A 17,482-nucleotide genomic window follows, 5' to 3' on the forward strand; every position below is an offset into this window, starting at 1 on the left:
AACTAGTTGTGCTTCTCATCATTTTAGGTTCTGGGCCACTGTTACCCGACTGCTTCAATAAAGTTGGGGGGGAACAACGAACCAAAACAAACCCAAGAGATGAGACTACGGACTGTCCAATCTCAGTGACAATTTCCTCACCTCAGACAGAAATACAGGCAGTATTAAGGCAGCTCGTAGCAGCCTGTGTGTTCCTATTCTTTCAGGCTTTTTGTCTGAAGAAGTGCGGTGTGGGCCTGGCAGCTCCACAGAGCAGATGGAAAACCTTCCAGGAAACTCTTTTGCAAGGTGGAAACCTCTGATGGTAGAACTGTGGTGACAGAGCAATTATCTCTGATTTTGAAAGGCTACAAGAATACAGCTGTGCAATTTGTTCTGTGGGGAGAAGATGTTTAGTTACACAGATCATCTTCCCATTTCATAATGACATTGCAACTTCCCCTTATAAGCCAATTATAAAGGTTTTAGTACGACTAATCTCTACTTTTAAAGCAGGAGAAGTTCAATGCAAGTTGAAAAACTGATCCTGTCTATACCTGAACAGTGGTCTAACATTTCCAGATCTCATCCAAAGAAGTATTTCTTTGGTGCTTTGTCCCATTTTTAAATGGAACCTCTCAAAGAACTGCAGTCTTCACCTCAGCACACCTACAAGGACAAAATACGTCAAAAATTATTTCAAAACATTCCTTCCCAATTTAAAGCAGCATTCATTTTCATGCTGTAGATGGGGGAGGACAGGGGACACTTTCACCATGTTCTTACTGGAGAGACAGGACCACCCCAGGCCAAGTTACTGAGTAACAGAGGGAGGAGAGCTCACTCCTATCAGAGGAGGCATTTCCCATATTTTCAAGGACAGAGCAAATACTCCATGTAAAATGCTGAAAGGGCAGGGAAATGCAGACAAAAATGAGAGAAAATTAATACAAGACACACATCAGCCTGTTTCCCATCTACAGGAAGGAAATCCTACCAAAAACGTGGGCCATAGCGTATGCTTCCAAGGAGGGTAAGGTCTCTACAGTGCAAACACGGGCTGAATTGTCCACTTAATTTCAGCTTCAGCCTTTTTTGCATGCAAGACAAACCAGCCTCCAAGAAACAGGCATCCCCAAAGGCCACACGCTGTGCCACGATGCTACAGCACACAACTGACTCGACTCCTTACTAGTCATTGTGGAATCCAAGTATTTTTCACGTACAGGTGCAGAGGTTTTGATCCCCCAATATACCAGCATGGCATATGAAAATTAGAGACAAGCCCAAGGTGCTGAGGTCTGCAGCTGACCTGGCTCTTCCCCAGGGTGTCTGGTTTAGGGGGACTTGTTCAGGCTCATCCCTAACGAAAAGGCAGGACAGTTCACCTAGAGTCTGGTTGCAGACGTATCTCCATACATACACACACCCAGCACACACACACACACAGAGCCCCATTCACACACCCTCAAGCCTCTGGCTTGCTCTGTAACATCAACCTTACATTTATTTACAGCTTACTCTGAGAAATCTGTGCAATTTCAGCCAATCAAGCTCCCAACAAACCCTATATGGCATATTCAGTCTCTGCTTCACATTTAAACGTTGAATGTCTTTTTCAACCAACAGAACTGATGAGAAAAAGGTAGCAGCATTGACGAAAAGACGAAGGTTTAGAACAACAATTAAAAAAAAAGAAAAAGGTACCATTATCCCATTCTGGAGCATTACTGTAGGGACTGACCAGAGAAGCTAGTGTTTGGATAGACCATGCCACAAAATGGTTATCACCTTTTTGTGTGCGTGTTGGATCTGAAAAGGAAAGAGCACCTGAAACATGAACAGTCCTCGTAAGCGTGTGCGCTTTTGCTGTCATTCATGATCCTGGCAGAAGTGCGAAACTTGGGGGGTTTCTTCTCTTTTTTCCTCTCTTTTTTTTTTTTTAATTTTTTTTCCTTTTTATTTTTTTTCTTCCTTTTTTTCGTGGTTTTTTTTTTTGTTTTTCCTCTTTTATTTGGCAAAGTGCAACCACACCTGGTTACCACAGTTTTGACATGGCCGAAGGTGCAAGTGTGACGAGAAACCTTGAGTTCAGTTCAGGGTTCCCCTGCAGTTCTCAGAGCCACAGAGACATGGGATTTTTACATCCTCAATTGGAAACTTGTAGTCATAGGTAATTTCCTCATTCACATTGATGTGCTGTTTGGAGTAGATGACAATCTTCTTTTGAGACTCCACCGTGATCACTTTAGCATAGCAATTTGGCTGCAAAAGTGAGAGAACAGGTCATGATTTAGGCTCCTGATGGCCGTAGCTTCCCAGCCTCCATACGATTATTCCAAGTTAAAATAAAGCAGGGCAGTCCTTTCCCTAGACAGCCTCAGTCATGTTTCCAGAGCCTGGACCCAGGGAAAGCTGAGAGAGGGAGGTGTGAAGCCAAGAAAACAGAGCAGCCCTCTTTGTGCTCCTCCAAAATATCCATATTCGGGTCATCTACGGTGTGGAAGAGCCTAAATGATGCTCCACAAAGTTTATCACAGACTAAGAGCAGTTCAACTAATGCTTAATAAATTGCTCAGGCAGCCAAGCCTTTGAGTGTAGACTGCAGCACAGAGCAGACAGGAAAGCAGCTTCTCCACAACTGCCAGGGCAGAAAACACTTTCCCAGTGTGGACACTAGAAGGAGACTGTTCCCACTGAATAACAATGCTAAAATTTTGTTTAAGGAAATATTTGTTAGAGAGGTTTGAACAGTGGCTGTCAGGGGCCCCCAACACAGTCAGGAGGATTCCGAGTGCTCTTTGTCTTGCGGTGTGTTTCACTTCTTGTGTCTCACAATCTCTTTACGCTGGTTTAGAGTCTGCTTTGATCTGCTGCAGCTCATTAACATTCAATCACAACCCTGTGACCCCCTGCTACTTCTGAACATGGCCCCAACCAAAGCCAGCAAGGACTCGAGGGGTGTACCAGGATGGCAGAGTCCAACCCTATGCAAACCCCATGTACTTACATTGCAGCTGTGATTAATGAACCTGGCGAAGTTTCCACATTTCGTGGCATCGATGATGGTGTCGTGATCCACTCGGAACATGTAACTGCTCCCGATGCCTTCATCCTCGTATCGCTTTTCACGCATGTCAGCAATGACCTACAGAAAACCCCATGTGTCAGGACACGCTGCAGAAGTGATCCAGGAGCAGAGACCTACACAACGCTGTGCTTGTGTCACTCAACAGATACATGATCCCAAATGCCTCGGGAGAACACAGACCTAACTGAAAACAGAAGCTCAGGATGGGTTTATCTCCTCAGGATTTGAGTGCTTAGTTTTGATGGGTTGCTGAAAATCCCACCTTTCTACCTCCAAGCCACACACTAACCTCTGCCTAGGTGATGTATCTAACACCTTACAGCAGGGACCCCAAGCTCTGCTGTCACACTTGAAAGCACTTCTTTCAGGGCTGGTTTTTGCTCAGGTTTCACGCGCAGTCCAGCTTACCTGCCTGATGTTCTGACCCACGTATTCAATCACCATCTCATCAGCTGCAATGGGCTCCATAGCAAAAAGGCCCCAGTCATGAATGTGGCTCTTGCAGAATTTTAGCTTTTTCTTCCGGAACTGCACGAAGAAAACACCCCAAAACCCCAACCCTGAGTTAGGTACAGCACAGAAAGGGAAAGGCCGTCCCTAGGTCCAGCATCTGCAGCACAAGCAGCACTGGGGTACTTCAACCTGATTTTAGTTTCCTTCTATCTTGTGGTGACAAGAAGGCAGGACAGATGTCGTGGGTGGCCCCACAAAGTTGTACTACTTGAGGTTTTTTGACCACTGTCCACACTCTGGGGAGAGCAGATACTTTGAGGCCACTGGCCTCGGGTCTGCATAACCCTGATGGCTCAAGCTCTCTTATCATCATACACTCATTTATAGCCATAATCTCTGCTTCTCACAAGTGAGCACACTGGACTAAGTGTCATGTTTTCCCTGTGACTGCTCTGTCCCTATTTCTTTATGAGAATTATTTGTATACTGCATGTTGTATTAAGTTGTATTCTTCTATCAAGTTGTATTACGTGGAAGTACAGGAAAGCCAGGTACCAATCAATCCTCCATCACACACAGCAGTGCCCAATCCTGAGACGGGCATCACTGAGGTGAGACCAAACCGACAGGAAGTGCCCTGCTCTTGCCTCAGCCTGCTCCCAACCAGACCCTGCACAAAGCAGCAGTCCACGGGGTGACCTACCTTGAGCTGGTTGAACTTGAGCAGGTCACTGTCACAGCTACCAGTGAAGGAGGAGAGGAGCCTGCGTTGCTCTGACCGCCTCTCGGAGCCAGCCCGGGTAGAAGCATGAGGTTGGGCAGGGATGCTCATGCCCTGCGAGGACAAACGGGTGATCAAAGCTGCCCCAACACACCCAGCACCCTGCAGCCTCCCTGTGAGCAATCCGTTGTGCTACAACACACCACTGCAGAATGTGTGGCCTCCTAAAACATCCCACATCAAACACTAACACCTCCCCAGCAGCTCCTGGATGACCGTCTTGACACAGGCATAGCAACACCTTCACCTCCCTCCTTGCCAAAAGGCAGGAAGCATCCACTGTGAGTGACACCGTATAAAACCAAACCCCATTCGCACCTTGGCAGCCAGCACAGGACGTGTTCTCACCTGCGTGTCAGCTGGAGGCTCCTCTGCAAAAGCTCGGCTATTGTTGAGGTATTTGAGTTTGTCCTTCTTATCAATTTTGTAATAGCCTTCACTTCGTGCACAGCCCGTCAAGTGCTCCCGCATCCCATCATCCCGCTTCTTTTTCTTGGGGGTAGAAAAGCTAGTGGGTGGGAAGAAGTTAAGGAGGAACACAGCCACCAGTGGATATCAGACAAAACTTGCTATAGGTACACGGAGCTAATGCTGGGAGCTTGGAAAACTAGGAAGGTTTTGGGAGGGCTGCAAAAAAGACCCAATCCTTTTGCAAAGTCAAGATCACCACTGAAGCCCACATGCCCACAGGCTAAGCAAGCACGGCCTTTCCTTCTTAGCTGCGTGATTTGAGAAACTAAAGTAAAGACATAATGAAAATTTAAACTCGAAAAGGTTAAGCTGTCAAAAGAAACCTGTTTGAGAAAGGATTTCCCCACAGCACCCGTTATGTACACAGACAGCAGCTGCCCAGCCATCTGGATATACCATCTTGTCTGGTTTGAGTGACATGCTTTTGTTCTATCTCCAGAAACTCCCTGCAGCCACCCCAAGCCCTGAAGACACCTCACTGATCTCACAGCAGCAATCACCCCCACTGACTAAGAACAGATGCTCCTCAGCCCAAAGGGCAGGGAGAGAGATGCTGCTCTCACCGGCCTTGGTAAATCAGCTCCTTCAGACCCTTTAGGAAGGGTAAGACCTTGTGCAGATGTTTCAAACCTCACTGTCCTGATCAATGAGACCTGCAGCTGGCCTGGCAAAGAGCCACTGCACTTAGCAGGCAGAAGGTCTCTGGCTTCTGGAAGGACAGTGGCAGCTCACCCCAAAAACACAGGCATGAAGCCTACGACAGTTGAGTTCTACACAAAAATGCTCCCTGTGAGTCATAACATACCCTGAACACCAGAAAATAGAAGCAGAGGGACCACAAAAAGCAAGGAGCAATGGCCTTGAAATCGGAGTGCTGAGGTGTGAGCTTGCTGCAAAGCAGGTGAGCCCTGCAGGTACTTTCACACCTATCATGCAGTGTAGCACAGGATGAACCAGCAACTGGCTGCAGAAAAGTGACTGTAAATTTGCTGTTACAATAATCAACAGGGAAATGGAATTCAAATACTTCCACCATGTAAGTTGCCAAACACAAACACATTTAAGCTCCTGGTCACAGGCAAGCCCTACCCTCAATCATCCCATTCTGCCTTTTGCTGGCTGTGGTCCTGCACCACTGCAGGGCAGATTACTCCCACCTTGAGACTAGTTTGGTTTTGGAACTGCTTCCCCAGCTGGGGCAGGCACAGACTGAGAATTACCAGGGATGACATTTTTCATCATCCTTACAGAGCATTTCCTTCAAACAATTGAATAAATCCATTTCAAGGCTATTGCACTGGTAGAAAGACAGAACATTATAAATTTAATCTTTCATGTTGCCCTTTGAGAGGCAGAGAAAGGATAAAACTGCACAGCTCAGCACTGAACTCCACCTGCTTTTTAGTGTTAGTATCCTATCACTGACTCCATTGAGTGGTTTGGGCTTTTCACAGAATCATAAAACCAACTAGGTTAGAAAATACCTTTAAGATCATCAAGCCTTGCATCTTGCAGGGAGTAAAGGATGAGATATCTTAACTCCACAGCATCTCTAGCAACACACGAGGTGGTGAATTTGTCTAATGTATAAACCTGTATATCCTTCCTAACTAGAGAGTTCTAGGTTCTAAGAACAGCCTTTAAGATGCTGGAGATCTCTCCTGGTGGTTGTACACGTGTAGAACCTTGGTCTGAGACATCCTTTGCATCCCAAAAATGTTCCCAAAGATTCAAAGCTACAGCCTATGCTGCTGATCACCAGATGATGGGCAGGAAGGGAGGAGATGGGGCCAGATCCTGCCCCATTAGCACCGGCCAGTGCTCCACACACTCCTCGCTGCAGCACCCCCAGTACATTCCCCACCCAGCCCAGGGCTGTGTCTGTCCCTGATGTGCCACTGAGAAACCATTGCTCTTATTAGTATTTCAGACTCGAAGAGCTAAAGCTGCAGCACCACAGCTCATCATTTTGGGCACAGATGGTGAGATTATTTTTACATCAAGTTTTAGCCCCAAGTTAAAGCCCTGTATGTGCAGACTCGAAATTCCACAGGCAAGCTGAAAAAGAAAGTCTGGTTTAAATGCAGACAGAAGCTTCTCAAACTAGCAAAGAAGCCTCCCCAGAAGAGGGGCACAGAGATTTTCCCTGCAGTCCTAGATTGAAATGCAGCAGGAACAGCCACTTCTGCAGTATTTCTGTATTGCAGCTTCAGGGAATAAAGCAGTCTAAAATTCCCTGCTGATGTAAGCAATTGCTATTTGAGTAAGCAAATGCTTTTTTCCACCAACAAATTTAGTCTTTTGCATTTTAAGTCCTACACAGTGACCATCTAGTGCATCTTACATGTGCTGGGTAATGCAGAGCGCCAGTGAGAAAGGATATAAGGATGGAATACCCACAGGGTGTCATTGAGCCAGTCCATACCATTGTCCTGCTGTAACAAGCGGTCATATGTGATACACATGAATTTGATATCTTCCTCATCTATGCCTCCATTCCAAATATCATACAAAATAGTCATCTCCTCAAACTCGGAGCGTGGCCTGAACTGAGGCCGGGGTGGGGAATACTCAGGGGAAGGAATCGCTGGGAGGTGCTCAGGTGACTTCTTCTGCCTTCGCCACTGTCTTTTAGGTTTCGCATGAGCTTCTTCCTCCTTGAAGTCTTCATTCCACTGGTTCTCCAGTTCCTTAAATGGCAGTTTCTCTGCAACTGTCTCAGGGGCAATTTTCTCATGGAAACCGTCATTCCTGAAGTCCAGGGTGACGGCTTCAGGGTCTTTTAGTCCATAGAAAGCATCAGGATGTCCACTCAACAGCTCTTTGCCCACAGCACTTTCCACCAAAGCCACTGGCATAGGAGGAGGTTCTATGGTTTTGCCCGAGTACATATCCAATGAGAGGACAGAAGGTGGTGACCGTTTGGGCCGACCTGGCCTCCTTTTGGGGAGAACAGAAGGTGGTGGTGGGGGAGGAAGAATAGAAGCACCAGGGGGTACTTCTGATGAGAGCAAAACAGATTTTACTTCCGCCTTGCATTCCTCAATGGGCATTCTTCCATCTCCATGCATGCATGGCAGGACTGCTACAGGTATTGGCTCATCAGGTGGCAAACCTATGTCTGTGTGGAAATCTGCTTGTGGGGGGCTGGCAAAGGGGATTGGGGAAGGAACACTGTTCATGCTGATCGTAAGGGAAGCACCAAGAGGCTCTTTAAAGGATTTCTCATCTAGGTCATCCTCTGACTGTTTCTTGCCAGACAGAAGGCAAGGAATAGTAGCACCAGCCTCTGGGAAAGTAGGCGTGAAACTGAAATCTCTCCCAGGAGTCCGAGGAATGCCACTGTTGATGCCAGGAGATTGGGATGGGTAGGAAAAGGGGCTCCCTGGGACTTGAGGGGAACTGAGGGTCAAACTGCTTCCTGTAAGAGGAGCATCGCTTCCTGGCGTGGCTGGAACAGTGTCCGTGCTCTGCGACTTTGCAAAGGGGTGTGAAGACTTGGCCAAAATGTCCCGCCCAGGAGTCCTTGGAATCTCCTCTTCCACGGACGTTTTGGTCACCATTAAGTGTTCAGGGAACTTTTCTGGAGGGACTAAAGGTTCTTCCTTACCAGGAGTGGATGGTAAGGGAAGCATGGAGGATGGCACCTTGTGGGCTGGAAGCAAAAGAGCATCAGTGTCTGAATGGATCATCACCTCCAGCCCAGGCGTGCGAGGCAGCCGGTCGTCTTCCTCCGCTGCACAGGGCAGTTTTGTTTTAACACGAGCTTCTAAGCTGCTGTCCTCAGACTTGCTGAAGAAGCTGCTTTTATTGGGCAGAGGTTCTCCAAAGACTCCCACTGGAGTTGAGAGACAGAGTGTCGTCTCCTCATCTTGAGAGTCAGGCTTTGGACCTTCCTGTATCTCTGGCTCCAGCATGGCAGTGGGTTCGGACTCTTCCTCTAAAAGGGGGAAAAGAAAGGAGAATTAGGAGCTTTGCTTCCACTCAGCTCCTTGCCACTTGCCAGTAAAGGCATGTTTAAGATGCCACAATTACAAAACAGCTCAATTCCACTGGGAGGCTTTAAAAACTCCAATGCTTCACCTTTTGAAGGCACAGAGTGTGGAGTAATTAGACGCTACCACAGACATTCCTAATGGACCATAAAAACCCCACACTATTAATTTGAGGATTAAGTATAACACAGGCCAGAATGAAGGTTTTCTGCTTTCAAAACCCCTGCCCACCTTTTGTACAGACATAAAAAGAATTAGTGGATTGTGGGGTGAGGACTTTGAAGAAGAGCTGTCAGAGCCCCAAGCTATCAGCTTTTCTAATGTGGGAATGAAAACTAATTGCAAGGCCAAGAAGAACCCTGAGCTCTCCAAGGAGGGAGCAGTGAAGGGAGGAGCGTAACACTCTTGAACACCACATGAAGGGAATGGGAAGCCCTTGTAATGAATGAGGAGACACTCAGATGGTATCAATGAGGCAATTTATATGCTGCTCTCTCTGCAGCAGGCTCATTTGTCTGGAGTTTATTTACCCACTTAGGGCCAGGTCCAAAAGGAATCAACAGTGAATCTTGTTAGGCAGCTCAAAATAACATTTTCAAGTGGGAGAGCAAAAGGAGGTGAAAATGCCTGGATAGTTGGAAGAGAAGCATTCCCCATTTGTGCTGAACTAACCAGTCACCGGAGAAGGGTCCAGCCCCTGTAACTCCTGTACAACCAGGCTGGGCTGCGTCAGAGGAATACTGTAGTTAGAGCTTGTTCCCACAGCTTACCTGTAAAGCTCATTCCACACGAGCTGGTGCCCAAATGCAGGTCTCTCCAGATTTATGTCCTTTCTGCACACTGACCCATTCAAGAAAGGATGTGTGCAATAAGGTTCTTTGCCCTGCCCAGTTTAACATTTTGCCTCTTCATGGCTTTCAGATTTTTATGGCAGCCAAGGAGTGACAGCCTGTCCAGGGACTGGATTTCCAGCTCTCCAACAGGCAAACGAGTGCCCCGCAGTCCTCAGACACCAGTGCTGCCAAGGCTCACACTGAAGGCCACACTCTATGTGCTCTCCCTGTTGGCTCCAGTTTTTCACTTTTTAATCCCCCCCCAGCTGCAGAATTTGTCTTTATGCATCTCACTCGTGTTCTAGTAAAAGGCTTCTAATTTCTGTGGGTTAAATACAACTCTATTGAATGAAGACAACTTCCTTCTCCCAGAAAACCAGGGAGTATCCCTCAAAAAGACTAAGTAAAAAAAACCTCCCCAAATAATAGTATTAGGAGCCAGATATAATCCTGAGACTCCACTCACTTGCCCCATATAGCTTCCCAGTCACACACTGCTTCAGTATTAAAACCAGAAAGAGCCAGTAGTGGCTCATTAGGCACAGATTCCTGCTCTGTTTTAGCAGCCGTGGCTTTTCTATCTTGAGCTTCAGCCTCCACACCACCCAATCAGTCACCCTCAAATGATGACAACTGTTCAGTTTCTGTAGGACAGTAACTAAACTGGCTCAGGGTAAGATTCTGGATACAATAACCACAGTATTTTTAGTAGCTGATGACTTGTGTCACGCTCCTTACTAGGCAGGAAAGTTCAGCACAGATCTCAATAAGCCCTAGCCTAGAGCTAAAAGGAAGAAAGAGAAAAAGGGAAGTACACAACCACACATATTGGATGCTGTGAGAATACAGTACTTGGAAACACTGAACTACATGGAAGGACATACCTGGCCTACAGATGGGAGACAGAGCAAGTTTTGTCTCCTGGTCTCTTTCCATAACCAAGTGTTTCAGTGTTTCAGCAGCAATAGATGCCTCTGGGACTTCAACACATTCACCTTCCCCGGCCTTGATTTCTTCCATGCCTTCATCTTTCACTGCCAAAGGTGGCTCTGCGAGTCCCAAGCCTGTTGCATCCATGTAGTCATCCACAGGATACAGCTCCAAAATAGTCTCCCTCTCATCATCAGGAAGCTCATGACTAGCAGGTTCATGCTCTGTCTCAGCAACCATGGCTTCTCTGTCTTGATCTTCAGCCACCTCTTCCTCCTCTTCCTCCTCCTCCTCTTCATCATCCTCATCTTCATCATCTGAGTCTGAACTTGACTCAAATTCAGAGGAGTCCTCGCTTTCATCGGATGATTCAGCTTCAGCCTTGGAAGATGAGGGACTTGCTACATCTACAAGAAGAACAAATTACCATTAGTTCTGCTTTCTGACTTTGTTAAACAATCAGGGTCTATTACAGGAGCAAATACCACTTCCACGCTGTAACTGCGTGAAAACAGCACCAACAGCAGCGTGGGGGTTTGAAGGACTCTCCTCCCAGTCTATTCATTTTTGCAGAGACTTACAAGCCATGTATTTGGATGCTTACAACAATCACCATACAACAGGCAGTCCTATAAGCTGCAAAGCCAGCACTGCCTGGCACCTTGCCCACATGTCTCTTGGTGGGTTGCATCTTTACTGGAGTTGCACTAAGATTTTTTGGTGCTTTCACACACAGCTTTCAAACGTGGAACCTACCTCCTTCCAGAGCAAGAACTTATAAGACAGAAAGTTATTAGCAGCTAAATGACTCCTGTTTGAAGTCTGGTCCCTTCTCCTCCCAACCACACATGGTTCATAAAGCACAAACTTGGCTAGCTTTAAGACCTTTGCCCCTCTGTTAAGCTGGGCTGAAGGTGGAGAGCTATTGCAAAGGGACCCACAGACTGAGGGATCATAGAAGCCTCACAGTCAGCAATTAAAAATACCTGTATGCATTATGTTGTAGAAAACCACCCTTCAGTGAAAGAAGGTGCACAAATAAAAACAATCAGCTCACAAGTGCAAAGGGAAACCACATCTAACCCAAAGGTTACGCCTGCTGCTTCCACTGGCAACACTTACCCTCCTCAGAGTCCTGCTCCTCCTCCTTGTCACTTGTGTCTATGCCAGTCTCCTCCTCCTCCTCATCTTCATCCTCATCATCCTCTTCATCATCATCTTCATCCTCCTCATCATCTTCATCCTCCTCCTCATCCTCCTCTTCCTCCTTGGCAAGAAAGCATTGCCAAAAATGAACAGTGTCTGACAGAAACCTGGCTGTCGCTGTAATAACCACCAGTGACTCTCACAGATGCTGATCAGAGAACTTGAAGAGTGAATAACCTCACTGAGGTTCTCTCAGGACAGACCTTAGCAGGAGCACTCACCTTGCAGAGAAGGGAACCTTGGCATCTGGAATTACTAAGCTCCCTTTTAATGACAGACAACATTCAAAACAGCAATCACAAACCAACGCACCTTGCCAGGTGCTGCTTTCACCAAGCCTCCCTCTTCTTCCTGCTCCTCTTCCTTCTCTGAGGAGGACTCTTCCTCTTTCCCTGACGTCTCATCTCCCTCTTCTCCCTCACTGTCAAGCTCCAGTGGCCTTGCTGGTCGCCGCCTCAGCCCCACCGCTTCTGCATCCTTCTTTGACAGGTCAGATGTTGTATCAGAAGCATCCCTGTCCCGCTCCGACTCTGATGAGCAAAACCAAGAGGAAATTGCCATCAAATACCTTGCAAGGGAGGAAAAGAGTTGACTGCATAACGGAAACCTTCTATTTGGGAAGATCAAAGCTAGGAGCAATGTGCCCATGTGGTGTGCGAGTCCCCAGGCTTACTGATTTCAGAGCGAGGGCAAGAGTGGGTGCAGGGTGTTGAGATGCCAAGGATGGCAAATGTGGGTGGCCACAGCTGACAGTCAGCTACGGGCAGAGCAGCGAGGAAACATGGTATGACTGAGGTCAGACAGGTGAGCTGAATTTAATGCCTTTTTAGTTTAAGTGCTTTACATAACCCTGCTTCTGTACTTTGGCTTCAAAACCAGTTGTTAGTCTGAATCAACTTTATGGCACAAGTAACTCATTCATAATGCAAAACAAAAGGTGTTCAAATCTTTGTCTTATCTTTACTCTAACCTGCTTCCAGGTTAGAGTATTTTCAAACAGTTTTTTCTGGCGAATAACTTTGATTTGTTCCTAGAACCAAACACAGGGCAAACTGTCTCATGTGCTTTTTCCCACAATGAGCTGCAAGCACACTCCTGGAACAGTCCATGAACTCACCTGAGCTCCCTCTACTGGGTGACCAGTTCTGCATCACCACAACGAAAGTAGCTTATGAGTTATTCATACAATGCAGGGCTTAAATTTCCAGCCAGTGCATCTGAAATAACTGAATCCAGAGGAGACAGCACCCAGCTGATGAGAGGTTTGTGAGAAGGAGGGGTCTGGCTCAGATCCTTGACTCTGTGTCTAACTAAGTGAGCACACTGCTGTGAAGTTTAAAAGAATTCAGCTTGCGTGTGGTTTGCATCTGCTCTTGTGTTTTAAACAAATGTGCTTTGCAAACCTTCATCTTCATCATCGACAGAAGTAGAAGGCCGGATTCTCTTCTGATCTCCCGCTGAGGCAGCTTCAGGTGGCTCCTTTCTTTTCACCTGAACAAAAGACACAATTAGCATTTCTAAAGTTTAGAAAGGCAGAAATCAACTTCTTAAGCAAATTGCTACTGCTTTACTTTGCCATGGTGACTTACACCAGAAACCAAGGGACACTTCTCCAGCTCTTGATCCCTTTATTTGCTTCCAAACAGAATTTCACTGTGAATGAAATTCTGCCCCATCAATTTGCATCAAAACACTCCTGGGTACCAGCAGGGTGCATGTCATCACCACGCACTTTGAAGATGACAGAGAAAACTTGACAAATCCATGTGTCTGAGATGTAGCAGAACAGAAAGAGAACCTAAGCCTATGACATCTTAAAGAAGCTCAGAGCAAGTTTTATTCTAAATAAAGGCTGCAGGACCCCTCATCCCAAACCTTCACTTGCACCTTCTGTGCAGTCAAAAGCTTAATTCCAGGGAAGCCCTCTACCCTCCTCTAACCCACACTTTAAGATGCTTTTCATGGCTTATGCAAAGCTCTGTGTGACCCTGTGCTTGCAGGTCTGATTCTGTGAACTCACATGGGCAAAGAACACTTTAAACCAAACTTCAGGTGAGACTCAGCTGCCAAACTGCAAAACATTCTGAGCAAATAACTGTGTAAAGCACCACAAGCAGAAGCATCTTTTACAATCATGCTGAAATGCTGTGTCCTAAACACAGGCAAATGTCTCATTTAGCTTGGGGAGCTGGGAGATCCTTTGCAGATAATTCACACAAGTGGTAGATGCAAAGGCTGGGAGGGAATATTAGCATAATGAAGACAGATCTCTGGTTTTACCTTGAAGGATGGCAGCCGGATGGCCCCTCGCAGCCCAATGCCCAAGCCAATTCCCTCATATCCCAGGCCTTCTCCTTTGTTCCAGTTCTCCAAAAGACAAGATGCGATTCGATCCTTTGGCTTTGGTTTTTCCTCCACTTCTCCTCCAGACTTCACTGGAGTGAGAGATGCCTGCAACAGAGACAGCACTCGAGTAGAAAATGTCCTGGGAAGCACACAAACTCTGGAAACCATTTACAGACAGTTGAGGTTTGTGAAATGTCACTGCCTTGCCCAGCCACCAGATCCTCTGAAGGCAAGGGCAGCTGAAGATGCACCACATGGCCACGCACACTTGAAAGGGACAAGGTGCAAGAGCTCTTCTTGATAACAACACCTTTCCAGCTCTAAGGAGCCTTCTCCCCTTTGCATATTAAGTTATTTGCTCTGCACAAAGTATTAAAATTGATTAAGGCAAAATTGCTGGGATTCCCAGAACAGTGGCTTAGCATGGGACACTGAGTGATCTTGCGTTTGGAGCCTCCACCCTGGCAAGAAGCAGAGCAGACCCTCCTGCTTTCTCCACTGAGTGCCTTAAGACACAGTCTCAATTTCCTTCACATGCACTTTAACACAGGCCAGAGTCCTTCACAAGAAAGGACAAGGGAAATGAACAGACCCATTAGCCCCCATGGCTCATTTCAGGTCTCTCAAGCATCTGGTGTGGACACCACAGTGGCCACTTTCCAAACAGACAGAATCCAGCATAGATGCTGGAAGCAAGGGCTGAAAAAAGGAGAGATAAAAGGGGAAGAAAAGGTGCAAACATGAACCCAGGACTCAACAGCCCAAGGGAACACAAAGAGCAGCTACTGTGAAAAGATCCTGAACTCTGAAGGGAAGCTTAGGAGCTGGAATACACCACTACTCCCAAACACCGCAAGAGCCCATCTGGTCTGGTCACAGCTATGTGAGAAATAGAGTTATACATATACCTCTTGCAAATAAACTCAAACAGCTTTAGGCAAGTCAGCCTAACACTGTATTATCTACCTTCATTTGCTAACCCACATAACTGAAAGCAACTTCAGACCTTCTAGTAGGGAAAACCTTTCTTCTTTTTAGTGCAAGACACAATATAGTGAGTCAAAAATCACACACATCCCTGTGTTCACTTGGCAACCACAGCACAAGTCCACAAAACCTGTCAGAAGACTCCAGTCCTGGCAAACAGGAAAATCATCTCTGCTCAGCCACATCAAACCCTTTTCACCTGACCAGAGGTGTGAAAGAAGAGCAGGAATTCAAACCTCTGCAGCTGTGAAGAGGCAGAGGCAGGGAGAGCACGATGCCCTGTGGCATGCCATGCTTTTCTTGAGCAAAGGGCACCGGAGGTAACGTTCACTCCCACCAGCCAGTGGCACAACAACCTCTGAAAGTCAGTTCAACAGACATTAACAGAGCTCATTTGCCAAAGCGGGCTGTAATCACCAGAGAAGCAGCATGAGCTCAGCTCTCCTGCTAATAAGGGACAAGACTAATGGGAATATCAAGCAGAGAGTCCAAACACTCCATGGTCAGGGATGGCTGGATATTCCTGGCACTCTGCTTAATGCATCTTATTCAGGCTTTCAAACTTAAACCAACACTAGGTTTGGGAACAGGGAAAAGCTTTCCTCAGGCAGACAAGGTCTGTGGTACGTGCTGCCTTCGCCAGCAACATGCTCCTTAGCAGCTTTCACCCCATATGTTTTCCATCCTGCCTGACCTAGGACACCAGCTTTATCCTTGAGCTTTCCCACTTTTTACCTATGGCATGGAACTTTCATACATATATACGTATTCCTTTGATGGAATGTAGCAGCCAAAATGCAGGCAGAAAAGAGAAACTGAGGCACGGGAGGCAACAAGTGTGTTGCCTTCTCGTGTGGTTGAAGGTTCAGGGGCTGCCAGCAGCATTGTGTAGATGGTATTTGCTGTCCTACACTTGAACATTGTTGGGCAGTCAGGGGATAAAAAGAAACCCACAAGGCTTCCTGCTGTCATGCTTGGGAAGGTCAGGGAGACCTACTGTAGGAAGTGGCATACAGTGGAGCTCATGTGCTTCCCAGATGAGCTTTGATTTCTCCTGTGAAATAACAGGACTGCTGCAGCTAGACGGTCCAAGGATAGGAGATATTAAAAGATATTATCTCTCACTACAAATGTGCTTCATTTATTTCCAAAGAAAATAAAGAAAGATGTAAACAAGCACAGATGTTGTCTTACTTACACTGCCAAACCTCTGAAAGCAACATCATTTCTTTCACTACCATCAATCAGTAAGGAAAAATATGAGGAGCTCCAATTAAAACTGTGAGGAGGGAGGAAATGGGGATGCAGGACCTGGTTCTGGAGGGTCATTTCAGCTCAAACAGTGCCTGGAGATCTTGGTCTATTCTAGGAAAAATCATTTTGATGGCACAGTATGTGGGTTACTGACCCCCAGCTGCCACCAAGGAGCCCAGTTGGCTCATCCTCACATGTGCATGAAGACACCAGGAATAGGAAGGTAAGTTCAGTTTAGGAGTCAGTTTATCACTGAGAAGGAATCCTGTCCCCCACCAGTGTCAGGGGGTGCCCAGTCCCAGCAGAAAGGAGGCTCTGAAATATGTGACATTTTTCCACATGTGACAGTAGCACATGGCCTGGTAGAGGCTTCTCCAGGCGGTGCCCTGAAGCAGCCATGGCTCTGGCATTTCTGTTCCTGGACAGAAAGCTTGGTGGTTTTCCATGCAGTAATTTCATATTTTCAATTAGAATACTCCTGTCCAACATAACCTGTGGCAAGGACTGTGGCAAGACTGTGGCAAGTCAACTTCCCTTCCCAAAATGGCTTACAAATTCCAGGTTAAGGGAGGAACATGCTAAATCCAGCCATAGCTTGGGATAAAAAGAGCCTAAGCAGCTGCTGAAGATTTGCCTAGGCTTGCTACTGCTTCTCTGCTGCAGATGCCTGGTTTAGAACAACTTCTTGGGTACTTCAGTTGCTGCTTTTGCAACTGTTTGCTGGAACTGTTTCCCTCACTAGCCTGGAAATCCAGGGGCCTCCTCCAAAATGGTCAGCACACACTCGCTGGTGGGAGACAGAAGCTCCAAGCATTAGTCAGGAGAGGGACCTGGTTTCCTGTCACACGTCACCCCAGCCAGCTCCAAGCCAGAACAAATTACACTGTTATAAACCAGCTGTGCAGCAGCAGCATTACCAATGGAACGGTAATGGAAAGCCAAGGAGCTCTCCCAGGCACTAGAGTTAACGTGCTTCTGGTGGGTGATGGAGACACTGCTCTGAAAACTGGCATCTGGAACAGAAGATGCATTTGCAGGTTTGGTTTGTTGGGATTGTATTTACAATAACTAACTGTAATAGGTTCACGCAAACCTGAGAATTACTTTGTATAGTGTTAGTTTTCTTTTGGTAGTGACAAATTCATCACATATTAGG

At 46.7% G+C, this 17,482-nt stretch overlaps 1 protein-coding gene across 1 annotated transcript in view; it reads right to left on the reverse strand.

Moving 5' to 3' along the window:
- Positions 1 to 1,992: 1,992 nt before the first annotated feature.
- Positions 1,993 to 17,482, reverse strand: part of SETD1B (SET domain containing 1B) — a 48,644-nt gene continuing 33,154 nt past the window's right edge. The window contains exons 7-17 of the mRNA XM_010012793.1: positions 14,020 to 14,190; positions 13,143 to 13,230; positions 12,073 to 12,269; positions 11,656 to 11,797; positions 10,488 to 10,940; positions 7,159 to 8,715; positions 4,653 to 4,819; positions 4,227 to 4,358; positions 3,479 to 3,598; positions 2,990 to 3,127; positions 1,993 to 2,244 (exon numbers count right to left, since the gene is read on the reverse strand). Coding sequence (XP_010011095.1) covers positions 2,071 to 2,244; positions 2,990 to 3,127; positions 3,479 to 3,598; positions 4,227 to 4,358; positions 4,653 to 4,819; positions 7,159 to 8,715; positions 10,488 to 10,940; positions 11,656 to 11,797; positions 12,073 to 12,269; positions 13,143 to 13,230; positions 14,020 to 14,190 — 3,339 coding nt within the window. The 3' untranslated portion in view covers positions 1,993 to 2,070. The remainder of the gene's footprint in view (positions 2,245 to 2,989; positions 3,128 to 3,478; positions 3,599 to 4,226; positions 4,359 to 4,652; positions 4,820 to 7,158; positions 8,716 to 10,487; positions 10,941 to 11,655; positions 11,798 to 12,072; positions 12,270 to 13,142; positions 13,231 to 14,019; positions 14,191 to 17,482) is intronic.

This window comes from Nestor notabilis, unplaced genomic scaffold (genome assembly GCF_000696875.1).
Source record: "Nestor notabilis isolate BGI_N333 unplaced genomic scaffold, ASM69687v1 scaffold224, whole genome shotgun sequence".
Lineage (NCBI taxonomy): Eukaryota > Metazoa > Chordata > Aves > Psittaciformes > Psittacidae > Nestor > Nestor notabilis.